Raw genomic sequence first — 27,265 nt, 5'->3', positions numbered from 1 at the left:
TGTGTGTGTGTGTGTGTTCTTTTTTTTTTTTTTTTTTTTTTTTGGTGGCCTCAATGCCTGCTTTGGCTTACAAAATCCTATTGTGCTGCCTGCAGACTATAGCAAAAGAAGAATCTTGAGCAAAGTCATTTGGAAAAACTGAGTTTCCCCAGCAATTCTTAGGTAACTTGCATTTTGTAGCAATGTTTTGGCTTGCTAGTTTCAGGGGGTTTTGTTTGTTTGCTTTTTGTTTTGCTTACCATTATAATCACAATCTGTTGTGAATGAGTCATCTGATGCCCAGATTTTGTAAAACAAAACAAAAAAGTCATGTTATTTGGGTCCGTGCTAGAGGAGCATTTGGTTTCAGACCTGGAGCCCCCACTGTGGACATCACTATACTACTGTGATGTGCACAAGAACAGCGTACCATGTCCCTTCCCTCTGTGCCTCCTCCTCCTCTCTGCCAGCTTCAGTACGCACAGGATCTTTGCCTCCTCAACCCCCTGGGTTGGGCAGAGGGCAAGGGGCCCTGGGAAGAAGGAAGAGGGGGTACAAAAGCCCAGTAAAACTCTCAAAAACCCAGCCCAGCAAATATCACTGTGGAAGTCAGATGACTGTTTCCTTCCTGCAGATAAGCTGACTTGTAGAGTGAGGATTTCCTCACACCTTATCTTCCAGCAGCTTCCTATAGCTCTACCTGGAGGTAAGACAAGCCAAGTAACACCTTGAACAAACACCAAGTCCACAGGCCAGGTTGGCGGCCAACTGGAAGTCCTCTTGCTAAAGGTCATCCCTCACCCCAAGCCTCCTCCCCTATCAGAGCTCGGAGAAGTGGGCACACATCAGTGTCACCCCCACTCACACTCCAGCAGGCCAGACGCCTCACTGTGTCTCAAATCACAGGCCTGGGATGATGGGAAAGGCACTAATGTGTGCCATCTCCCCGTGGCGCTCCCAGCCTCGCTGGGGCCTTGTGCAAGTGCAGACTCGCTTCAGTCCCCATAGCACTGTACACAGGGGACAGGCGTGCTGGGAATTCCCAGCCTGCTCCTCGCTAGCCAGCCGTGGCTTGCATGTGTGTGTATTCACCATCATCATCCCTGGACTTGTTTCTCCAAGCATTGTAATTTTTCTGCAATTCTTGCACGACAAGGTGTGTGCTGCTTTCAAGTCCCAAGCTTGAAGCCACCCCTGGAACAGGTATCGCCTGCTTCGTCCTGCTGGCGCCCCTCCCCTCACACTAAAGGAAGGCCCTGCTCCACATCTGGCTGGGTAACACCCCATTCAAGAGTTCTGAAGACATGGTGGGTGTCATGTCCAGCACAGGCCCAAAAAGGCACTAGAGATCAACAAAGGAAGTATGTCTGCATTCCACCAACTGCCCGGTAGAGCCTAAACTGCCCACTGTCTAGAGCTCAGAGACCAACACACAGCATGGACTCAGACCACAAAACAAAAAGTCCACTTCATACAAATCAATCATTAAACTAATGTCCATCCTGTTTGGCTCAGGAACTAGCTTTTATGATTCAAACTCCAAAGAGCACCAGAAAATAATTTTCAAAATGTAACAGGATCTTTTTTTTTTTAATTGTGAAAATACCGTATAGATTGGTTACAATTACATGGGCAAGATAATGAGTACATTTCTTATCAAGCATTGTTGCCTCCTCCTTTGTTTCCCCTTCCCATCCCTTCCCATCTTCCACCCCCCTTCACCCCCCTCCCCTTCACCCCCACCAAAGTTGTAAAGTTCATTTTTTGACATAACGACTTGTACACCTCATTGTTGCAATGGGTCCACCTGTATCCCTGTTTAAACAATTTGTTTTTTCCTTTCCCCTCCACAAATTATACCAACATCAAATACAGTAAAAGCAGGGGTTATACCGTGGGGGAGGGCATACAAAGCAACAAAGAAATCATCTTATAAATATTGTAACAGGATCTTTAGTCAACTTCGCAGTCAAGAAATTATTTCTGACTTTTCTAAAACAGTAGTGTCCACAGGCAAGTCTACGAAAACCTAAGTGTTTGTGTTGGGATTCAGGCTTCTTTTTACTGACTGCTTTAAAAAAAAAAAAAAAAAAAAAACCAACAACAAGGTTTTATCTTGTTGAACTCAGATGATTCCTAGTTAAAAACAAAAAACCATTTCATTACAACTAAAATTTCTGCCAGTCATTAACCCAAAGGTCAAAATGACAAAGTAATCCGCAAACTCGAGAATAACCAGACACTAATTTTAGACTAAAAGCCAATGGGATGTTGGTCTGAACTCAACTCAAACTCCATCTGCCCTGTGCATCAGCTGACAACACCACAGGGGAACCTAGCCTGACACCCTAGCACTTAAGGCCTGGGCTCACCCTGTGAACAGAACAGACATGGAGCTTTGGCCTCTGCTGGGACTGTAAGTCTCGCTTTGTCACTAAAGACCATATCCTCCCCTTAGTCCACTCAGGGTGCTGAGGTCCATCTCAGCAGGCTGCATGTTGAAGAATGTGGGTAGGGAGGGGAGCCCCATCTTAGGCAGTGATGGAGGACAGGCTTTGCAAGGGTCCATTGTCATATGAATGCACTGCCATGTTCCTACCCACCAGGGCCTGGCCACTTTGCTGATAATACTTACTCTAATCGGGCTTCCTGCCACCTGCCTCTCCTATTCCAGGCAGCTCTTAATGTCTAACTCATTATCCCAGGGCCAGGTTCAAGAAACAAGAGCCTGAAGGTCAGATAATGTGATGTCAGGAAAATGAACCCTTAGATATGTATTTTAATGTTTTTTTCTTTCATGCATGTGTTTCTAACGCATTTATAAGATTATCTCTTTGTTGCTTTGTATGTCCCTCCCCCACAGTATAACCCCTGCTTTCACTATATTTGATGTCAGTATAACTTGTGGAGGAGATGGGGAAAAACCAGTTGTTTAAGGATACAGGTGGACCTGTTGCAACAATGAGAAGTACAAGTTGTCATGTCCAAAACGAGCTTTACAACGTCGGTGCGGGGGGGCGGGGGGGGCAAGGGGGGAAGGAGAAGGATTGGGATTGGGGGGGAGGGGGGAGGCTGGGAAGGGATGTGAAGGGTAAACAAAGGAGGAGGCTGCAATGCTTGGTAAGAAATGTATGCATTATCCTGCCCATGTAATTGTAACTCCTCTGTACAGTATGTTCACAAATAAAATAAAATTAAATTAAAAAATAAAAATAAAAATGAAATGGTAAAAAAAAATAAAATAAAATAAAAAGAAACAAGAGCCTGAAGCCTGGTGCTGGTAGCTCACGCCTGTACTCCTAGCTACTCAGGAGGCTGAGATCTGAGGATCGCAGTTCAAAGCCAGCCCAGGCAAGAAAGTCTGTGAGACACTTAGCACCAATTAACCACCAGAAAACCAGAAATGCTGCTGTGGCTCAAGTGGGAGGGGGAGAGAGAGAGAGAGAGAGAGAGAGAGAAGAAACAAGAGCCTGAGACCCAGCAGACCTAGTTCATGACTGGGTGAGAGGGCTAGCAGTCTAGTGGGGTCTGTCTCCTGCATCAGAGCGCCAGGAATGGAATCTCAGCTCCAGCAGTTATTTACGTTATAGGTGGCCCTGGGCTCTGGGCACCCAGGGACCTTCCAAAAGCAGGGCTCAGAAGAGCACCTCTCACTTCACCAAAGGATTAAAGTCACCCTCACAGAAAGCACACATGGAAGTGTCTGCCACACTCTACTCTTCATATACTCATAATCACTACTAAGCCTACCAGTACTGCTCCAACAGTACTGAGTGTAAGTGCTACTAACATTGCTGCAGCTACCAACACTACCACCATGAGGTCTATACCACTAGTACAGTACGAGTACTGAAGGATACTAAGACCCCAGGGTATAGACTCTTGATAATACAGCTACTGCTGCTGCTTCTAGTACTGCTCCTAATCCTGCCGAGTACTACTGCAGCTGTTAAGTATTGCTGCTGCTCCTAGTCCTGTTAGGTACTGCTACTGCTGCTGAATATTACTGCTGCTGCTTCTAGAAATAATATTAGGATGCTGAGTACTGTGCCTGCTACTTCTAGTCTTCCTACTATCACTGCCCAATATGCCTTTCCTCCTGAGGATGAACCCCACACTTGGATAGTCTAGTCTCCCCTATTCTGCCATGCTTCCCCAAAAGATTAATCTCCTACAAGACAGGCCAGAGTTCTACAACTGCACCAAATGAAGCACTCACCAGCTCTTCCTCAGAAACACATAATAACCAGGGTTTGCCAAGGATGGCAACCGTGCTCCTGGCATTGCACAGGGGGGTGGGGCGGGCCTCCTCTCTCCTCCAGCTTCTGAGGCCTATCTCTGTGTTTCCATCTCCCCAACGCCTGCCCAGAGAGACCTACAGCCTATTCTGAAATGGGATCTGGACACAATCTGGGACTTAGAGATCCCAGACAAGGAGCAGGCAGGTGGCAGCCAGAGTTGCTTCAAACCCAGCCCCCCAAACACCATCCTCCCATGATGACTTAGGAAGTCTTTAATTCCCTCGGCACTTGTTAACAAAAGGAAAGCAGAGAACAGGGAACAGACAGACACCCACTCCACGAGATGACCTGACCCCTAAGTACAGCCGCTCAGAAGCTGCTGGCTCTTCCCATACCTCACCAGACACCCGGCTGGGGCCTCAGCACACATGGAGGCTCCAGGACTCTTTGGCCTGCAGAATTCGGGGACTCTACTCACTGAGATTGCACCACCATACGTGGGCAGGAAAGCCCTCGCAAGCACACCACAGAGATAGCAGCTATGTCTACTTAATTCAAGCTGACACTTGCTGTGACTTAGAGACAACATCACTGTGTCCCTTGGCACAGGGCTGGGCAGATCTGAGGGGCTCCTGCACCCCCCAAGTCAGCTCCACCTGCCTGGGTCTCCCCTGTGTCCTTCATAAAGCCAGGAAAGCCTGTGCAGCTTCTAGGTGAGCGGAGATGCCCCTGTCCAATGCAGCACCCTCCCTCAGGCGTGCTGGCTAACCTCCCTTATCACCAGTGAAGCCAACCAGTCACCCAGAACCTGACATATCCCCTGGTTTTCTCCAGGGGCAAAAGGAATGACTTGCTACCTCCTCCCCTAACAGAGCACCCTTCACTAAGCATAAAGCAGGCCAAGAAGGCAGGCGTGCGCACATGCACGCACACACGCATGCACACACACCTTCAAATCAACTGGTCCATTTGTCTCACCCCACCAAATGCACTTGTGACAACTCCTCACCCTTTGGGGAGTCTGAACTCCCACCCTATTATTCCCGCAGCAGCTCTAGTGCCCCAGAGGCTGGTGAGACACCACCAAGAGCACAAGTCACACAAACAGATTTTTCAGCATCGTCTCCAGCAGGTCTCAATCCACAACAGGAAAGTCTACCCATAACAAGTCCCAGGCAGGAAACTGCCTTACTGAAGGACTTCGTGAGGGTGATGCCCTTCAAAAAGTACAGGTCATTGTTCCCATAGCCCTCTGTCTTAGGTTTGCCACTGTATGTCCACTTCCAAATTCTACCATTTCTGAATTCTGCCATGCTGGGCTACTCAAATACCACCTTCCATCAGCAATCTGTCCCAACAACCAGGACAAGGAACCATGAGGGCACATAAATTCCCTGGAATATGGGTTGGATCTTCTGCCTCAACTTCTAGGCTCTAGCCTCAGGGTCACCCTATTCAGCCCAATCTGTGTATCTAAGAGGGAGATGTCAACAGTATTTATGAGAATACTATCAGGATAGTACTTCTCTGGAAAGCATTGATCAGGTTTCGCATGATTAGGTTAACAATTACTTGTTGGGTCCCAGTAAACTGTCTCCTGTTCTTCTGGGCTCTGATCCAAATGTATTTCCTTCATGCCTCAGGCCACATCTCTGCCAGGCTCTAGATTTCTCTTCTGACCAAAGATGGCTCTCAGGACTCATAACATTTACCAAGTATCAGAGTTTGGTACAGACCAGCATTATCCTTACACAACACTGGATTTTTAATCAGTTCAAAGAAAACATAGTAATGACCTTGTATTGCAGTCACTAAGTATTTACCCTTCCAAAGATAAACACAAGGATAGGCTGCCTCATGCTTCTCAGATCTCAACACACATTCAAACTCACAGGGCTTCTTTTCCTCTACAGGCCCAATCCATTTCAGTACTTATTGACAGCTAACACTTAATGACAGCTATTCCATGTACACCAAAAAGCAACCCACTGGGTGTAAAAGCATTTACCTCAATTAACGTAAAAATTCCCAAAACTAGGTAAGGTTTCCAGTAACACTTTATGATTGCTTTTGTTAGAGAGGGTTTCCGTGCATCCTCCTCAGCTCTTAAAACTTCTTTATCCCAGTACCTACAAGGAGACAAAAGTTGGGTCAAGTACAATCTATGCTATCCCTATGTAAATCAGGGGAGATGATGGCACAGAGACAAGAAAGCATTTATTACAGAGTGTCCTGAGGCTGCCCCCAAAATGCTGGCTAAGGGTCCCCAGGACTCCTAGAAGCTGTGAAATCTGCAGCACCAGAAAAACAGGCCTCAAAAACAATCTGAGAGCCAGGAGCTAATGGTTCATATCTGTAATCCTACCTACTCTAGAGGCTGAGATTTAAGGATCTTGGTTCAAAGCCAGCACTCCCCCCCCTTCCCCTCCCCCATTACAGTGCCAGCTTTGGGCAGAAAAAGCTAAGGGACAGAGCTCAAGCCCTGAGTTTAAGCCCCAGTATCAGAAACACACACACACACACACACACACACACACACACACCTACAAGCCCTGAGTTTAAGCCCCAGTATCAGAAACACACACACACACACACACACACACACACACACACACACACACACACACACACACACACACACACACACACACACACACACACACACACACACACACACACACACACACACACACACACACACACACACACACACACACACACACCCCTACCTTATGGGAAACAAGTTCACTACAGAATTACAACATTCTTATAGCCTGAGAAGGCAGAAGTGGTGCAAGCAAGCCAGACACCTCCCAAGGGTAATACTACGGCAGGACAGGCCTCGGGCATCTATGGCCTGGGGCACCAACACCCTCCCCTTTTCCAAAGGCACCAGGAACAGGTTTCCAGCCCACCAGAGGGGGAGACCAAAGCTAGGAACAGCCTCAGGGGAGGTGTGAGATATGGGGGGGGAGGACTTAGGAAGGTCACAACCTCAGAAGATCTCTCATTGCCTCTCATTGCCTCTCACTTACCCTTGCAGCTCTTCTCCAAGATGTTTCGAGCGATCCTGAGGAAGCACTGAGTACATATCATCTTCTTCCAATTTCCGTTGATGACCAATTTTAAACAAGGGATTTAGCCACCTGTTAAAATGAAAGTGAACAGGAGTGACATATACTCTAACCACACATTTGAATTTAAGGAGAATCTTACTGCCAAAGCTAATTTTAAACACATAGAACCATAGGAAAAAAAATATTCAATATGCACTTGCACACACACACACACACACACACATACACTACACACACACACACACACACACACACACACACACACATACACTAGCTTTCGCCACTAAGCGGACCTTGGAGGCAATGACACCCCAGTATATGAGTGCACCCCAGCTCCCAGATCTTGAGTTCTGGGGCTTGAACTCAGGGTCTGGATGCTGTCCCGGGGCTTCTTTGCTCAAAGCTAGTGCTCTACCACTAGAGCCACAGATTTTGGGTGGTTTAATGGAGGTAAGAATCTCATGGACTTTCCTGTTCAGGCTAGCTTTCAACTGCAACCTCAGACCTCAGCCACCTGAACAGCTAAGATTACAGGCATGAGCCACCAGTTCCCAGCCCAGATCTTTTCTTAATATCTCCCCTCTCCCTGAAAATAACAAGGTTTCCTTAAACAAATGGCTAATTTCAAGGCTGAGGGTAAGAAAGCACAATGTGGGTCTTGAACATCTTGAACCCTAAATTATTCAATCATGAAACTGGATCCCAAAGAGAGAAGCCAGCCCAAAGGGTCCCACTAGAGCAGTATGAACATTCAAATACATAATGATAGCCATGACTCATAACCAGGAATGACAAACAATCTATGACTCCTTATTACAGCATAATGGAAAAGAAAAGAAAAACTTATACAGAAGGAATAATGGAACTAGAAAATTCCCACTGGTAGCCAGACACTGGTGGCTTACACCTTCAATCCTAGCTACACAGGAGGCTGAGCTCTGAGGACTGAAGTTCAAAGCTAGCTCCAGCAGGAAAGTCTATGAGATTCTCAATTCCAATTATTCACCAAAAAGCTGGAAGTGGAGCTGTGGCTCAAGTGATAGAGCACTAACCTTGAACACAAAAGCTCACAGACAGCACTCAGGCCTTAAGTTTAAGTCTCAGGACACACACACACACACACACACACACACACACACACACACACACACACACACACACACACACACACACACACACACACACACAAATTCCCAATGGAAGCTGAACCAGAAGATGCAAGTCATAACTGAAATGAGATATATATATATATATATATATACACACATATAGCCTCCAATTGTCTTCCTATAAGACACATTAATTATGAAAGGAAAAAATAACTGCAGGAAAAAAACTTATTCAAATACTTTATGATTCAGTTTTATTTAAAAAATTGATCATTATCCATCAAGTATCATTTAAATAATAATGTTCAGAAGTAAGCCTGATTTTTGCAGGGGGAGGATGTTTCTGAGATCACATAATAATCCATTAGGACAGCGGTGGTGTTTGTCTCATTATTTAATCCCTTAGGATGGACTAAAGATGGAACAGGAAAGGCTCCAGGAATGTTTATTGTGTCCATGAATACACAAATTGTTAGAAACACAATCACAAAAACAGAGCTTTGGGCTCAGGAAACCCTAGGAGCTTGGATCTTCCAAGGATCTCAGATCCTGGAACTAGAAGCCAAGATTCTAATCCCAGGCTTCTATCATTACACCCCCTCTACTTATACAAACTGGGCAACTTCATGACCTTTTGTTCATCACTAAATACCTCTAGATTCCTCTGCCAACCCCAGCCCCCCGCCCTGTTAGACTGTGAGACTAACCACCAAACAGATTTCAAAACTCAATGGATCTTTTACAGTTATTCTAAAGTCAAGCCCTTAGCACCAGGCTTGGCATGATGATAATGACCCCCAAAACCCCCTCTACATACTGTTTGAACTCATCTGTGCTGAAAATCCTCCAGCATTAGGATTCAGACTTTTGTCACTTTAGGGGACATGTTTGACAGGAGGCCTGGGTCCTCTGCAAAGCCCTTCCTTTGGGGAATCGACAGCTGGGGAAGGAGAAGAGGCTGCTATAGTTATGGTGAGCATTCAGGGGTAACAAGGAGCAAGATAGGGAGTTAGCGTCCATCAAATCTACCTCAGAACTCAGAGGCTCTGAGGACTTTCTAAAGGCACAGCAACCTTCCACAGCTCCCCAGGATTAGAGAGACATTGCAGGAGCATCCAAGCTAACCTTGTGGCCCCAGAAGACTCTGGTGGCCTTCTCCAGGTCTCTTCCTTCCCTCTCTTTCCACAACCCTTAGAACTCAGCAGCAGAGGTTAGTCCAAAAAGACCTGGTATCTTCTTATCATCTTAAGGAAAACAGCCCAAAACTCAGGAGACCACCATGCTCCTATTATGTTCCAGTAACAAAATGAGAGCGATGACTCTGAAACAACGCCATGGACAAAGACTGAGCTGAAGGTCATCCAGGTCTCACAGCTGTAACCTGTAACTGCTTTAACGATGTATTATCTTTTTCACACCTGTCCCCAGTTCTACCTATATTTAACCTGAGGCCAGTGTCTGTGCCCCTGAGAATGGCTGAAGACGTACTGCTTCCCCTGGCTACCATGTAATAAATCTCTTTTCCCTGTACTTCGCCTTGTCTCTTTATTTGGCAAATGGGGGTAAAGTGACTAACTTGAGACTCCTAGATTTGAGGTCTGGGGGTCTAAAAATCTAGTTGCAATTCAATAGAAATAAGTAGAATGTACATAATCGAGCTCACTTTCAAACACACAAAGCCATGAGCTCAAGAGATAGCAAGGAGAGAGATGCCCAAAGGAGAGGATCTTACAGTCCCTCTCCAAGTAGGAGAAAAGGCATTTACATTCCAACAGCTTCTTAGGAATTTGGATGTTTTGCTGATTTGTTACTGGTGCTTTGTTTTATTTTCTTAGTTTTTCAAGAATGTGAGAAGTTCTGACTGGTGTTTCCTCAATGTAGTATAAAAGGAAGAATGCCAGACCTAGAGTCCAGTATTCTGAGTAACAGCCGTAGCTTCTCTCTCTGGTCTGGACCCAAGTATTCAATTTCCATGAATTCCATGTCTAACAAACATACAAGGAGAGAAGGAACTAAAAACTAGCATAGGTTTGGGCTGATAAATACCCTTCCTTTCTCTTTACTTATCTCTGCTCCTCTGTGCCCATCCCAATTTCTCTTTTTCTCCTTCTTCCTGATTTGGAACTACTGGCTGAGATGGAACCAAAATATTATTTCATTACTTGATATTTCTTGAATCAAAGGTATTCTCTTTCTTTAATGCAGAAGTTCACCTTTTTATATTGCTCTCAAAAGCCAAGCCTAATAAACCTCACAAGACATTACAATAATATTCCATGAAATAAAACAAGACCCTTTTCCCTTCTCTGGGAATAAATACATGAAAGAACAGACTTTCTCTGCTCTCAAATTACTGAGCCTACCCCTGGGAACACTGTGTCCTTGCGGGCAATGGGAAAACACGTCTGTGCTCAGGTTCCCAAAGCTACAAGCTTAGATACGAATTTTTACAGCAGACAGGGTGGGGACACATTGGATGCCCATCCTCTAATGCAGAACAAGTTTCCCCACGTCAAAAAGCCAGCGAGAGCCAGGGATCCGTGGCGTACACTTGAAATCCTAGCAACTCAGGAGGCTGAGATCTGAAGTTCATGGTTCAAAACCAGTCCAGTCTAGGCAGGAAAGTCCATGTGACACTTATCTCCAATTAGCCACCAGAAAAACCAGAAGTAGAGCTGTGGCTCAAAGTGGTAGAGCACTAGCCTTGAGTGACAAAGCTCAAGAGACAGTGCCCCATCCCTGAGTTCAAGCCCCATGACCAACAATAACAAAAGACAGAGAGATAGGATATGAACTAGACTGTGGCCTGAATGGTAACTTCTGTGAACTTTTTTTTTGAAAGCCACAGTTCTGGTGCCAGGAATTCAATGCAAACATTGTTCCTATTTCGGGGTCTTCCCAGGTTATTTAGAGATTTCATTCAATGGTTAGTTCTCTCCATTGCTTTGGGGCTTTGGGGGCATGGTAGGAGCATGTGATGGAGAATATGTCCATAAAGCAAAGAGAGACAGAAAGGGGGCTAGCTGAGAAGCTCTATCCTAGAGCTTCAGGGCCTTCCCTGGTTTATCCTGGCTCCTCATCTCCCTTGTTCCCTAATCCATTTTGTTCACATCTTCACAGCCCTTTATTAGCACATCTTCCCATAACTTTATCCATACTGCATACAACTCACCCCAAGAATCTACAAGGAAAAGAAAATCCACTTGACAGAACAAAAAGAGGAATCACATGGAAGATCGGGCTTTTGCTTCCCAAATCAGTTATAACATAGAAAAGAGTGCCTATCCTTCCACGTTTCAAGCAGAGGTTCTCATAACTGGAGTAACACCCTAGTCTCACTAGCTAGAGCTACTAAGTGCAGGACTAAATTGTCACTGAGCATCCTGTGTCCCTGGGGATGTCCTGCTAACCGTGACTCTCTATTTGTGACTCTTCCAACCAGATGCTTTCTTCCAAATGATTCAACCTCATTCCCCCCAAGGGATGACACAGCTCTTGCTTCCAAGCTCCAGCCCCGAGCCCCGTGGGAAAGGACAAAGAAAACTACTTAATGAAGTAAGCACTTCATGCCACTCCTTTGGCTGTGTACACCTAGAAGCACAGAAAAGAATATAATTTACTTGGGTTAAACAAATGTTCTGGAAGCCGAATCATGGCATGTGGACATGTAATTCCCATTTGTTTAGTTACAAGCAAGCTAAACATTACTTAAAGTTTATCCGCCCATGGGACACAAACATTTGTGCACTTTTATCAACTGAGGAGACATGCCATCTTACGTGGCTTCTAAACCGGTCCCTGTCAAGATCGATTTGAGCACCTGCACACACGGCATACCCTTATGCTGCTCCCCTCTTCCCCATCAATTACAGCAAGAACCCTTAAACACACCTTGACCTACCATCAACCCGGCAGGCCTCCACCCTTTGTTTTCTTTATTTAACTTTAATACACCTAAGATTTTTTTAGAGCAGTTTTAGATTCACAACAGAATGGAGCAGGTGTGTCCTGCACAGCTTCCCCGCTACCCTTGAGGCCTGGGTGACCCCTTCGTTATGACTGGGATGAACCTACACTGATACACCAGTATCACTGTAAGTCCACAAACACGTGAGGATTTGCTCTTTGTGGTACACATGCTATAGGTTTTCATAAATGTACAATATCACAGTTATCCTCACTGTTCTAACATCCTCTGTGTTCAGCCTATGCCTCTCTCTCTCTCTCTCTCTCTCTCTCTCTCTCTCTCGCCCCCTCCTCTAGCCCTCATCTTCTTACTGTCCACAGATTTGTAGCCCTCTTAAAATGGCTTCTCTGCCTTAACATTCCCCTCTAGTCATTTGGCTTGATTTAGTTCTTTCTTTTTATTACTGGCTACTAGTCTATTGTCTGGACATATCACAGTTTGCTTATTCAGCTAAACAGCACCTTGGTTATTACTATCAACATTGTACGTAGTGTTTTGTATTAAGGTTTGGGAGCTAGTCCGCTTTGGTTGGTTTTGAGACAGAGTTTTGCCATGTAGCTAAGGCTGGCCAGGAATTCACTACGTGATATAGTTTGACCTTGTTCATGAGCCTCCTGTCTCAGCCACTAAGAGTTGGGATTATAAGTGTGTGTCCCCATGTCCAGGTGAGTCAATGTTAGTTTTAAACTCATCTGAGCAAATGTCAAGAAACGTGCTCAGTCATGTGACAAAACACAGTTTTATAAGAAGCCACTAAACTGTCTTCCCACCAGCAATGAACTTAAGTTCCATTACCACTTCCTTCTTCATCTGACTCCATCCTTTCTTCAAGTACCAGTTCCTTCCCAGAACCCTCTCTGACTCTGCAGTAAACCTCTTCATGGGATTCACAGTATTTTTGTGACATTCACGGGATTCACAGTATTTTTGTGACATTCACAGCATTTTTGTGACACTAACAGAAGTCTCTAGCACAAACTCTTACATTTGTGCTACTGACGGTCCCCAGAGGAAATCCTAGCAGCAAATGCACTGGGTGCTGTGTCACAAATGTATGATTTCTAACTAGAAAAAAATACAAGAATGAAGGCGATATCCCATAAAATCCACACTCTCAACCCCCAGAAGAAGGCCTGTGGGCCGTGTCCCCAGATCCCTACTCCATTCTAACATTTTCTACTCTACCCTTTTGTTAAAAAATAAAAAAGCACCAGTTATTGTACACCCAGGTTCACAGCAAGTTTCTTCACAAAAGCTAAAATGGAGGCATAAACCAAGCATCTGAGAAAGTAAATGAATGTTTTATGTACATATGATGGGTGAATGGCTACATATGATGTTTTGTGTACATATGATGGGTTTGTAGACCCCAGGCCTAATGTCCATAAATCCCATTAGGTCCAGCCCCATATGTCAAATAAGGAGACATGGTGGAGGGTGGAGAGAGGAGATTTATTACATGGCACCCATGGGAAGACAGCACTTCAGTACATCTTCAGCATCTTCAGAGCTACAGACATTAGCTTCAGGTTAAACAGGAGATTAGAGGCAGGGGCTGGGAGGAATGGTATATAGGGTTAAAACAGTCCCAAGTCACAGGTATGGCCTGGTTGACCATTAGCTCTGTCTTTGTCCCTACAGAATTTCTGGAGATGCTGTTATCACTTAATTACCAGAACAGAACAGGAACAAAGTGGTCTCCTGAATTTTCGGCTGTTGCTTTAAGATAACAAGACTTTGTTTATTGGAGGGCCAGTTTGCCTTTCACACAAGATTCTCATCTGAATCTTCTCTTTCCTTCTGGAAACAAGGGGATTGGAAACTAGATTGTGAGAGGGAACAAAGGGCAGATCAAAGGCCACAAGGTTGGCAGACTCACAGGACCCAGCAAAAGCAGTTAAGATTGCCTCTTACACCATTTGTAGAGTGAAGAAATGAAGTCAACCAGGGATTCTAGAAAGTGACAACACCTGAGAAAAATCTAGAATAATCTGGAACTTACCAAGAAAAGAAGGTGGGAAGAATGGGCAGGTTGTCCTGAAACCAAGGGCCTCACCACAGGACATATTAGTCCAAGACCACAGGAGGCCCAGCAGAAGGTTTAACAGGATAACCAGAGGTGTTGTATTCTAAGCCTTCGTCTTCTTTCAGGATGAAATCAGCAGAGATAATGAAAGGTTTTTAAAGTCAAGAAGCAGATTTGAAAGAATCACCAAGAGAGCACAACTACCCACGTTCCTTCTTTCGAGCAAACCTCTCTACCTTCCTTCCATCCAACAACATAAATCTTACCTCCTTTTGCTGGATTATAATTCTGAAACTCTCTACCAGCATGCCATCAAGATAATCCAGGTGAACCAGAAGTCAGAACCTAAAATTCATCCTACTCTAGTAACTCAAAACCTAGAACTCAAATCACGGAAGTAAATTCAAAGTTAAAAAAAAAAAAGGCAAAAATAAAACAAGAAAGCCAAAAAACAAATGACTTATACCATGAAGTACTGTGGCATGAAAAGAGACCTAAACTAACAAGAAAGAGCTCTGAGCCTGAATATACATCTCACAGGAGACAGAAAAAATCATCAGAGTTCAACACACATGCACAATACCCAGACCCCTGATGTGTGTATCCACTCAAGGCCCAGCTTTCAAGAGGAAGTAATGTACAGTTACTATACAATTCAGTGATATACAGATTCGAGTTCCAGGCCATGGCCTTGCTGCTCATCTGTACATCACGTTGAGTAGCAAGGCTCTAACAGAGCCACTACTGAAAAGTTTCTGTTTCTGCTGCCTCAGAGATGGTGGTCAAATGGTAAACAGTGGAAAATCCAACAGAAAAAGACTCTACTGGAATAAAACAGCTGGTCTTTCTCTCTTGATCCATAATAAACTTGGGTCTATGATTAACTCTAGTCTCAAAATGCAACAAGCCAATGAGGCCAGAGACAGCTGCAGACAGATTACACTCGTGTGCAATGGGATAGGAGTTGGCTGACTTCTATGGATACTGGATCTGGTTCCCTGAGTCAGACACGGAGTTGTACACAAACAGGAGAGATATCCAAAGGCAGTCACAGAGTAAGATTGCAAACGCTGGCTGAGGAAGCAGGAGCCGAGAGGGTCCTTGTGTCAGCCTTTGAAGTTCGTTCAGTCCCCACTAGCCAGGCAAGTCCTATGCAGAACCCACAGACAAGCTGTTTATTCTCTGAGGCCACAGTGGTGACTCACAGATGACATCTATAAAACCTCAGCAAATATTTGCATCGCCTCCACTAACAACATCCTAGCATTCATAAACATCCTAGGTGTTTATGAATGCCATCCTATTTGTCCAAAATTATCACAAAGTACATAAGAACTTGCAGTATTCCTCCTGGATACTTGAAAACTCTGGCTTGCTTTGGAACCTTCTTGGTTCCAATTCAACCTTCTCTGTGTTCCTTTTCTGTTGACACAATAGACATCAGTCCTAATAGAAACAGTGGACCATGTGACCTCACATCACACGCAACAGCAAGAAGGAAACAGAGTTCGCATGGCTTCCAATTATCCTTTGTGAACAGCCTAAAACGCAGGCTGAGCTCAGTCCAGGAAGCTCCTACCCACCCAAAAAGGTTTTTCATAAGCCTTTGTCCATTACCTTCAAGAGAAGACCAGCTAAATTCATGAGAAATCTACATTAGTAAATACACTCAAAGGCATGCAGAAGAGGTCATTTAGCCAAGCACCAATGGTTCACACCTGTGATCCTAGCTACTCAGGAGGCTGAGATCTAAAAACCAGTTTAAAGCCAGCTAAGACAGGAAAGTCCATGAGACTCTTATCTACATTAAAGCAGCAAGTAGCTAGAAGTGGAGCTAGGACTCAAGTGACAGCCTCAAGCAAAACAAGCTAAAATACAGGACATGAGTTGAAGCACCACCAGTACCTTCATACACATACACACATACAAATAAAACAATTCTAGTTTGTTATCTATGGCCACTGATTTTTCTCCAAATTCAAAAAATAACTTATGCCCAGCAAGTTCTCTACTTTTTTGGAATCCCTCCCTGAAACTTTCAAACCAAAGTTTCCAAACTGTCAGCACTCATGTTACAATTCATTTGGGGAATTTTCTTCTCCTGACATCTCTTTCAGCTTTGATTGTACAGGGTGTCCTGTAATAAAGGAGGAATTTGAGGTTGCGGGGCCATCTTGTCCAGGTTCCCATCCATAGCTGTTAGCTTCTTGAATCAGAATAAAACACTGAACCAAGTCCTGGTTCCTTTTCTTTCCTGGTCCTTTCCCTTCAAGTTACAACTTCAGGTGCAAGGCCATATGACCTCCAGGCAGAATGCCTCCTTTGCTGCATGCAGGGAGCTTGTGCTAAGAGCATCGTGGCTGTCCCGCCTCTTCCTCCTGTCTCCAGTTTATCCCAAGGTTCTTCATTTCTGCCCGAGCAGAAGGCCCTCTGCCTGGGCCTTCCGACTGCCCTCTGGACATCGGGCCTTTGTGTTGCTTATGTTTTTTTTTTTAATTTTCAAATCCTTTTTTGGTGTGAGGGGGGGAAGGGGTGGTGGGTGGAAAGGGGGGGCTACACAAATGGAGCTGGCCAAAGCTTTGAAATAGCTGAGACTGGATGGAAACTGGCTTTGATATCACACAATCATGGCAGGATGAGATCCCCTCCTGGCCTGTCCCCACTGCCTGAATCATCCCAGAGCCAGATGTCAAGCAACTAGGGTAGTTGAGAATCTACCACAACAACACAGACATGCAATCTAAACTGTCAACTGCCTGACCTGCCTTCCCCTAGGCTCTGGGGTCACTCCAGCCCCTCTGTTTCCTGCCTCCTCCTGTGTGGCCCCGCATGGCACCCCTACCCCGTCGGTAGCACCTGGCTTTGCCTGGCTGACCCTCTCCCTCAGTCTCCACTTGTGGCTACTCAAGAACAGACTTCTCTGTTCCTTTGTGTGCATTTGGTGATAGCAGAACCCAGGGTCTTGAACTACTGAACTACAATGCTCAACACCACCACACACACAAGACTTCCCTATTAATTATTCATGTTTAAGGCCCTACAGGAACACTCTGATACAAAAACTCTAGCCCCAAACTAGGCTACCCTACAATGCAAAATTATCTTTTTTGGCCAATGGTATAAAACTTGAAGAGGAAGGGCATTTGTTTGCGATGTCAAGACTTCACTGCAAGTAAACAAAGCAGCTACTCAGAGAATTGAGCCTAGGTTTCCATTGAACTCTCATGTCACCACCTACCTAAGTCTAAGGAAAAAGGCCAAGGGTTAAATAAATAAGCACCAACCTGAATTGCACTTCTGGTACTTACCCATGAGCTAATAACTGAGATTGCTTAAGCTCTACAAACAAAACACAGGAAGCCTTCCAAGCTCTCTGGGATAGAACTGAAGGTGTGACCCAAAACTCCCATCCCCACATTGGCTTAGAACACGGAAGCAATGCACCACATAAATTAGCCAGCTACCCTGTGGGTCCCCATACCATCGCTCTCCTAGGCACTGGACAGAGCTCTTGGGAATTGCTCCGGATCCAGAATAAACTTCAACTGCAATGCTCTGAAGAACAGAAAGAACAGCACCTCAAAAATACGGGTTCGGGGTACCATATTGAACCATGTGACAATAGCTGTCCTCAAAGATGTGTCACATCTGCCAGGCACTAGTGGCTCAAGCCTGTCAGCTACTTGAGAGGCTAAGACATGAGGATGGAGGTTTGAAGCCAACCCAGGCAAAAAAAAAAAAAAAAAAACCATGAGACTCATTGATGCACAACTGTGTGCGTTCTTGCTCTCTGGGGCAGTATAGAGATAAAGCAAGGAACCATGAAAAATGTAAACAAAAGAGAAAAATTATTGCAAAGCACAAGAAAAAAAATGCTTCCTGGAAGAGTACATGGGATGGGGGAAGGGGGTGCTCAGAAACTTGTTATCTGGATGCTGGGGGGCGGGGGGAAGGGGGACTGGTCATCTTCTCTTATCCCCTTCTGGGGAACTGGGGAGGGAGGCAGGGCCCAAGTGGGGAAGCATCCTCCCCCCCCCACCCCCAACCCCAGGAATGCCAGAAGCATTCCTGCCAGTTCTGGAAGCCTGGTTGGGTAGAAGACAAATAAGATTCCAGGAGTGACTGAGAATGGGTCCCTAGAAGAAGCACAACTATATAGCAAGGTCAATAAGAGCAATGACCTTGGCTTTTTCCCCATCATTATCTCCAATGAAGCAACAAAAACTGAAAGGAAGAGAGTGGCTCAAATGGTAGAGCACCAAACTTAGCAAAGAAGCCAAGAGTGCAAGGTCCAGAATTCAATCCTGAATACTGGTGGATGTGTGTGCAAGTGCGCATACACATACACACATATACACACACACATACACAGAGTAACATTCATTTAACTGTACTATTATCTGCTTATTATTTGGAGTTAAGGGAGGAAAGCTAATTACAAGTCATACACTTTTTGAACTGGGCAGTACTATGTCAATGGCACAGATTTTAGGAAAATTCCAGCTTAACCAGTTCATTCTTTAAAGCATTAGGTCAATTAGGAACATACCAAGCCTCAGCTTGAAAAGCTGCATATTCAGAAAGAACAAAAACATCCTTTGAAAAGCCTCCTACAAGTTCTGTGCAAGGGGTTACTTTGGAGGAAATGTGAAGACCATGGCAAATCTCTGGGCTCAGCCTTCAGAAGAACCTGGGTGTCTCCTCCAATTCACACTGGAAAATGTTTCAGGTTACCACCAAGGCTACAAAGGTGGAAGAACACAGCTGGTTCTGTCAGACAAGGTACAGGAGGGCCTTCCCACATCCATGTGGTCCCAGCCTGGCCAAGCCTCACAGTTCCCTCCAGCAGTCCTTTGCACCCCTTGCTCCTCCATCAAACTTGCCTGTTTCTCGGTTGCAACCCACCATGGACTCCTTAATTTGCAACCATCAGGAGCAACACAGTTAACAGGGACCAGACCAAGGAACTGAGGTTTGGGGGACCTGTAGCCTTCTGCCAGCAACAAATCCCAAGGTTCCATTAACCAAGGTTTTTGTTGGTCTTGTGCGAGAAAATAATATGGTACAAACTTCAACATGTGACAATATTTTGTAGGAAGAAGAGCTAAAGAGTAAACAGGCTTCCATTTGCATAAACCTAAGCTGACCCTGACAGTTTAGGGTGGTATCTGAGTTCCCATATAGTCAGAACTGATTGACCTTTCCAGGAAAACACTCAGCATTCTGAGAGCATACTGGGAGAAGACATTCCAAACTCCCAATCCTTTCGGGGTCTCACAGCTTGGATTTTTGGGCTCTCACAGTTTCTACTGGGAGAAGACCTTCAGAAGCAATCCATCCAAAAAAGTGTAATAGCCAAAATATACCAGAAGCAATACCTACACCCAAAACTAATAAACCAATCAATCAATGGGCAAAAGGAGCTTAAGACACATTAGGAAATGTTCAACATCCCTGGCCATAAAGTAAATGAGATTCCATCTCACCCCAGTTCCATTGAATAACATCAAGAATTTGAAGAACAAATGTTGGCATGGATGTAAGGAAAAAGGAGTCCAACTGCACTGTTGGTGGGAATGTAAACTAGTACCACCACTCTGGGTGATGGTCTGGAAATTCCTCAAAAAATTAAACATAGAACTTCCCTATGATCAGCAATACCACTACTGAGCATCTACCCAGAACATCACAAGTCAGGATACGGTAAAGACATGTTCAGTGCTGCACTATGCACAGTAGCCAAGTTACAGAAACAGCCTAGATGCCCTACAACAGATGAGTAGATCAATAAAATATGGTACACATACACAATGGGATTGTACTCATCCATTAGAATAAGATTATGTCATTTACAGGGAAATGGATGGATCTGGAACAAATCATGCAAAGTGAAGTAAGTCAAGCTCAGAGAGACAAATGTCACATGTTTTTTTCTCGTAAGTGGAAGTTAAAACTAAAATATAACTAGACATGAAAAGCTACACAGGCTGGGTGCCAGTGGCGCACACTTGTAATCCTAGCTACTTAGGAGGAGGCTGAGATCTGAGGATCACAGTTCAAAGCCAGCCCGGGCAGGAAAGTCTGTGAAACTCTTATCTCCAATAAACCACCAGAAAACCGGAAGTAGTGCTGTAGCTCAAGTGGTAGAGCGCTAGCCTTGAGCTGAAGAGCTGAGGGACAGCGCCCACGCCCAGAGTTCAAGCCCCACAACACAGGACTCCAGGCATTCACAAATAAACAGAGGCTAGAGTCCAAAGGAATCTTCTGCCTTCATCCTCAGCCCCCAACAACCCTAGCAAATGGATAACAACTTCATTAGCAAACAAGGATACAATTACAAACTAACTTTCTTCAGTGGGAGTTTCAAAAAGACTATGAAGAAGCTAGGCTAGACTCACGCCTATAATCCTAGCTACTTAAGAGGCTGAGATCTAAAGATCACACACAGTTCAAGCTAGCCAGGGCAGTAACATCTTTTATCTCTAACCACCAAAAAGACAGAAGCGGGTCTCTGGCTCAACTAGTAAAGCACTAGGCCTTGAGCAAAAGAGCTCAGAGACAACGCCCTGGCATTGAGTTCAAGCCCCAGGACCAGAATAGGAAAAAAAAAAAAAGTTACAATCAATCTCACCCAGTAAGATTGTCCAGCATTGAGAATTTGAACAATAACAAATACTGGTAGGGATATAGGAAAAGAAGAAACCCTATTACAGTGTTGGTGAGAATGTAAACTAGTACAACCACTCTGGAAGGCAGTTTGGGGATTCCTAAAAAAAAAAAAACTAAACATTTAGAACTATTCTGTGATCCATACCACTCTTGGCCATCTACCCACAAATCAGGATGCAGTAAAGATATTTGCACACCCATGTTCACTGTTGCACTATTCACCATAGCTAAGTTATAGAAACAACCCACCTGCCCTACAATGAATGGAAAGATCAAGAAAATACATTGCATACACATATTAGAAAAAATAATATTATGTCATTCGCAGGAAATGGATGGGCCTAGAGTAAAATATGTTATGTGAAATAAGCCAGGCTCAGAGAGACAAATGGTGCACGTTTTCCCTCCTATGTGAAAGCTAGATCTGAAATACAACTAGGCCTGATAACATATACAGGGCTCAAGTCATTTCCACACAAAGTGACTAAGGGAGGATATACTTAGGGGAAGGATCCAAAGCAGTAACTCCTCTGAACAATTAAGGTACCATTTACCAAAATGAACACAAGAAAGTAGAGGGCTCAGGAATGGAGAAAGGAAGGGTGGGCACAGGCAGTCATTATTTTCAATGTACATTATGTAAAAAGTGAACTACGTAACTTGAGGGTAGGGATGAGAGGGGGGAAATGGAGAAGAGCAAAGGAAGGGGTGACACTGACCAAGAACCATCATACTCATAATCTGATTTATGGATTTGTAACCCCTTTGTACAACCACATACTAGTAACAAAAGGAGGAAAAGAGAAGCTAGAATTATCACAAGAATCTGTTGGAACTTACTCTTCAGCACCCACCATGTCAGGAGAACTTGTCTGGGTTCTAAACCAAAGACAGGTTCTTTTGATTGATGGACAGACAAGCTTAGAATGACAGTCCCACAGTAAATTCAACAAGCTACCTGAGATGGGGCAAGAGAGACAGAGCTCCCCTAGTGCCAAGAACAAGGGCAGCTTGTTCCAAGCAAAGAGAACAGCCCGTGCAGAGGGGTGTGGCCTGGGGCACTTCCAAATCAGTCCTGAACCATGCTGAGCCCTCAGGAAAGGGAGGGCAGAGTATCAGGTGGAAAAGCAGCAAACTTGATCCCATGCTCATCCATCCACACCAGAGGGCGAACCGCACCCCAAATTGACAGAGATCAGAGCCCAGATTGGAGCCGGACCAAGATCACAAGGCTATGTACCACGCCAGGGACACTCACAGTGAAGCAGAGTCAACCCAAGCCCCAGCTTCTCAGACAGGGGTCATTCAGCCTTCCTCAAGGCAAGGCACCCACATCCGCTGCTGCTGTGACCTCAGTACTCCCCAAAGCGGGTAAGCACCTCCCAGTCCTGCTGCTTCTTCCATCCCACCTCAACAGGACACAATCCAGCCACCAGTGTAAACTAGCCAAAGAGCAGGGACAGGGAATCCCCACAATCAGACTTTGTAGGCCCTGCACCCTCACTCATGATGTCATTGAATCCTGAGCATCTGATGAGGTCCCCTAGCTTTGGATTTCTGTCCAGTGTCACCACTCTGCCTCACACCTTTGGATGTATCTGCTTATTTATAACTATCTGCACTGGCTAAACTTACTGTCATCTCAGGACACATGAACTTGACCATGAGTTGATGTCCCAGGTGCTGGTCAATCCTGGACCAGCTCCTATCAAGCCTAGGACAGACCAGTTCACATGCCCACTGCTTGGCCAGGCATCAAAGCAGGTGGGTCCGATCCACTCCGAGCCAAGGCAGGGTTTACCTCAGAGCATAGCAATGACAGCGTATTTTCTTTGTAGCTGCCACAGTGTTTGTCTTTATATGCAGGGCAAAGGTTATAGGCCATTTCTGAGCCCACCTCCTCATGTGAGAAAGTAATCAACAGGTTTTCAAAATGTTTATTCTGGGTAAAGGTCACCCTACTTAGTTTCTGGGTAATTAACTTATAGTTAGTTCCATGCATGTACTACAGAGAAGGGGGGGAGGGGAAGTATGTCTAACAGAGGATTAGCTCCAACTGGGTTAGTGATCAAATTATTATCCAACCTGGGATAGATTTAAGACTGAATGGGGAGCTACTAGCAAGAACAATAGTTAGTGTAACTGAGGTCCACCCATGCCACCTGGTGCAGCCTGAAAGGAGGATTTTTTAACAGAGAGGGGAGAGACTGACCACAACTCCAACCTCAGGGAATCAGCAACTCTACCATTACTCTGATTCCATGGTAATTCACAGTGTGAGAGGTAGTGCTTCCTTCTGAAATAAAAGGATTCATGAACAACACATGGGACCATGGCCTGATAGGAGACAACCTGTGTTTTTCTTCTACCTAACCAAAATGCTAGGCAACTTCAGAGACAAATACTTGGCCTGAACATGGATAGCAGATTCCAACCCTAGCAAAGGGAAATCATGTCTGTTCTGCTTTCCAAAGGAGATAAAGACAGGAAAGCAGATTCTACACACAGTAAAACACAAGCTTTTCTCATACTGGGCTCCCACACAAACACGCTCAGGAACATGGCCCCTTTCTTCACCTGCTGAGATGCTTTGCCTGTGGCTTTCAACACCTGGCAATGGGAATCCGACAGCCCACTCGACTCATCTTATTCAGTCTGCTTCTTTGGGCCTGATTTAAGCTCTCTGCCCCTCAGTTTCCCCAGCTCAAGGCAGAGTATGCAAAGCCTTTTCAAATGTTATTCGTGCCTATAGTAACATGCCACGTGGTCCTAGAGGAGGTAGGAATCAGTTCCGAACAGTCTTCGTGTGCCACCCCCAATCCAGAATGGCTGGGATTAGCTGAGAGGGACCAGGGCCTCTGGTCTGGGAAGAGAAGGTGATCCCATCATTGAAAATATCTATATCCTTACTGTACATGGATCTTTATGGAACTAGAACATGGGGCTTCTTTGCTGAGAGAAAAAAATAACTAAAGAAGTTAGGAGGGCAGGGAAGGCAGACGAAAGAACAGAAGGGCAACAGGACACAAGAAGCCTAGAGAAGTGAGCACCAAGGAACTAAGACTGAAAAGTCTTTGAGCAGGGTGGAGAAGGGGGATTCTGTGTCTGTCTGTTGTCTGTCTGTATACTAGAGCTTGAACACAGGACCTGGGTGCTATCCCGTAGCTTTCTCATTCAAGGCTGGTGTTCTAGCATTTGAACCACAGCTCCACTTCCAGCTTTTTGCTGTGTAACTGGAGATGAATCTCTTGGACTCTTGGACCGAGGCTGCCTTCAAACCAGAATCCTTAGATGTCATCCTCCTGAGTGGCTAGGATTTCAAGCGTGAGTCACTAGCGCCTGGCTCAGGATAGCCTGTTTCTGGCCCAATTCCTTCGAATTACAAGAATACAACCAGTGCCACTTTGGCAGTAGGTCCTTAAACATTCATGGTCAAGTTCACCTCCTCCTCCCTTGGAATTCTGGCTAGGAATTGGATCTAAACTCAGCACAGGGGAGACACAGGACACTGACTTGTTTGTGAGACCCCGCTGTAAGATCTCTCCGCTTGTCACTGACTTCTGAGCATCAAACTCCTTTTGAGGCAAGAAATCAAAAGTTTCCAGTCAGGGCTCACCCACAAAGCCCGCCTTGGGCCACATTCCCCACTGCCTGATGCCATCCTTCCAGTGCTAGCTGCCACAAAACTTGTGCTCCTTTATAAAAAATGTTTGTTCCCAGAAATCAAAGGCCGTTCATTCCTTCTCCTGTGTTCTTGAGCAGGCTGCTTCATGGGATCCCTTCCGGCTGCACCTCATCCTTCCTGATCCGCGCCTCTTAGAAAATGTGCCTCCCTCTTACAGGAAAGGAGGAGCAGCGGGAGCCGTAGATCCTTAGGCAGCTTTGTGGAAACTACCTTCAAGTGCCTTCAGCTTCCTTTCTGGGCAGCTCTTAGCAGAAATGGCCAAAATCTCGAGAAGAAGGAGAAGGAAAGAACCAAGGAGAGAAAAAGAGGAGAGGAAAAGGAGGATTGGGAGGGAAGGAAAAGGGAGGAAAGATAGCTCTTGTTCTGACTTACTTCAAAAAGACTAATTTTCTCTTTCGATTAAAAAAGAAAAATTAAGCAGCCGGGCACCAGTGGCTTATGCCTGTAATCCTAGCTACCCAGGAGGCTGAGATCTGAGGATCGTGATTCAAAGCCAGCCTGGGCAGGAAAGTCCCATGAGACTCTTATCTCCAATTAACCACCCCAAAACCAGAAGTGGCACTGTGGCTCAAGTGGTAGAGCACCAGCCTTGAGCACAAAAAGGCTCAGGACAGTACCCAGGCCCTCAGTTCAAGCCCCACAACCAACAAAATTAAACAAACAAACAAATAAATAAATAAATAAGGAAAACAAGTACATTATATTTTAGGTAAGGGAAGAAGATTTTGCGTTTTCAGGAGAAAACATCAGAGCAGCCATGACTTTTCTCCACTATGAATACTGGATATCCTCAGGACTCACCCTAGGTTGTCGTAGCTGTTTTCCCCACAGGTAAAACAGTTCAGAGAACTTTGACTGGAGATATAAAAGAAGAAGTTCACAAGGCCTACACAAACCACCTTGTGTCAAAGATGCACCTCACCTACCATGGGGAGCAAACCCCAACTGTCACAGTGACCTGATTTTACAGCAGTCATTATTCTGGGAACACCAAGGGCAAACCATGCTCTCCTCCTCCAAATCAACCTGTCATGAGCATGATGGGAATTGCCTCCACAGCTGAAGAGTTCTAGGAATTAAGCCCAATACACAAATATGAGGGAAAACTCAAAAAACTAGGAGAACAAAGTGAAGGGTCTATAAAGGACATCTATAAAGGCCAGAATGTTGGGTGAGGTCAATCTAATAAGGTCAAGCTGGTGCCATTCAAAGAAGCTCAGATTCAGGAAGCCAGTGGCACCAAGTCTGGCCAACGCCTCTGGAAGGCACATGGGTGACATCAGCCTGCCACAGAATACACCAGTCTCTGTGGCTAGAAACAGAAATGTAGGGGGAGGGAGATGGGAGGGGATGGTAAGGGGAAACAAAGAAGGAGGCAACAATGCTTAATAAGAAATGTACTCATTATCTTGCCCATGTAATTGTAACCCTCTGTATTTTCACAATTAAAAAAAAAAAAAAAAAACAGAAATGTACTCCCTCCAGATCAAGGCAGCTACAACACTTCTGCTCTTGGCTTAGAGATGGCTGTCTTCTCCCTGTGTCTTCACACTGTCTTTTCTCTACATCGCCTTGTCTCTGTACCACCTCTGTGTCCAATTTCTTCTTCTGGAAGTCTTACAAGATCAGGGTTCAAACCAATGACCTAGTTTACTCCTCATTATCTCTTTAAAGACCTCGTCTCTAAGGGAATGGGAGAGAATAAGGGAACCTATGACACTATGAGAAAGGAAATGTACTTATTTCTAGATGTATGTAAAGGTAACTCTGCTGCATATCACCTCTAAAACAATAATAAATTGGAATTTTAAAAAAAACTCATCTCTGAATACAATCACATCCTAATGTGCTAAGGGTTACCATTCCAGCATAGGAATTTGGGGAAGTCTGCTATGTCTTAGGACACGGCCCATCAGAAATGAGATCTTTCCAGGCTCTACCTGAATATAGTTCCCTCTGCTATCTCTCCCCTGGACCTGAGAACTGGGCCCCCACTTATTCTCTCCACTCCTGCCCTGTTCTCATTTTCCTGTGTGTGGACAGAAGGCTCTGCTACTACTTGATAGCTGTGCAACCTTGGCCAAGTATCTTAACCTCCCCAGAACTCAATTCTGATCTTTAGAGGTAATGGGTACCACCTCTGAAGACCTGCTGGAAGATTAAAAGGGCTAAAATGCAAAAAGCACACAATAGAGATGCAGAGGTTTTCTTCATGACAATGCCATCAATAACCCAGCCTTCAGCACCGCGCGCGCGCGCGCGCGCGCGCGCGCGTGTGTGTGTGTGTGTGTGTGTGTGTGTGTGTGTGTGTGTGTTTTGTGTGTGTGTGTTTTGTGTGAGAATTGAGGCTGAAACTCAGGGTCTAGGTGCTGTTTCTTGGTTTTTTCACTCAAGGCTAGTGCTCTACCCACTTGAGCCACAGCTCCACTTCCAGAATTTTGGTGGGTAAGAGTCTCATGGACTTTCCTGCCTGGGCTGGCTTCCAAGTCAGACCCTCAGATCTCAGTCTCCT

General features: G+C 45.1%; 1 protein-coding gene across 1 annotated transcript in view; it reads right to left on the bottom strand.

Annotated features, from left to right (window-relative positions):
* Abcc4 (ATP binding cassette subfamily C member 4 (PEL blood group)) overlaps nt 1-27,265 on the bottom strand; it is a 221,304-nt gene that overhangs the window by 178,480 nt on the left and 15,559 nt on the right. Inside the window, exons 2-3 of the mRNA XM_070002734.1 lie at nt 7,256-7,366; nt 6,229-6,349 (exon numbers count right to left, since the gene is read on the bottom strand). Of these exons, the coding sequence (XP_069858835.1) occupies nt 6,229-6,349; nt 7,256-7,366 (232 nt within the window). The remainder of the gene's footprint in view (nt 1-6,228; nt 6,350-7,255; nt 7,367-27,265) is intronic.

This window comes from Dipodomys merriami, unplaced genomic scaffold (genome assembly GCF_024711535.1).
Source record: "Dipodomys merriami isolate MVZ:Mamm:240054 unplaced genomic scaffold, mDipMer1.0.p SCAF_6, whole genome shotgun sequence".
Lineage (NCBI taxonomy): Eukaryota > Metazoa > Chordata > Mammalia > Rodentia > Heteromyidae > Dipodomys > Dipodomys merriami.
Note: the sequence above shows the minus strand (reverse complement) of the source record. Positions and strands in the feature narration are given on the sequence as shown.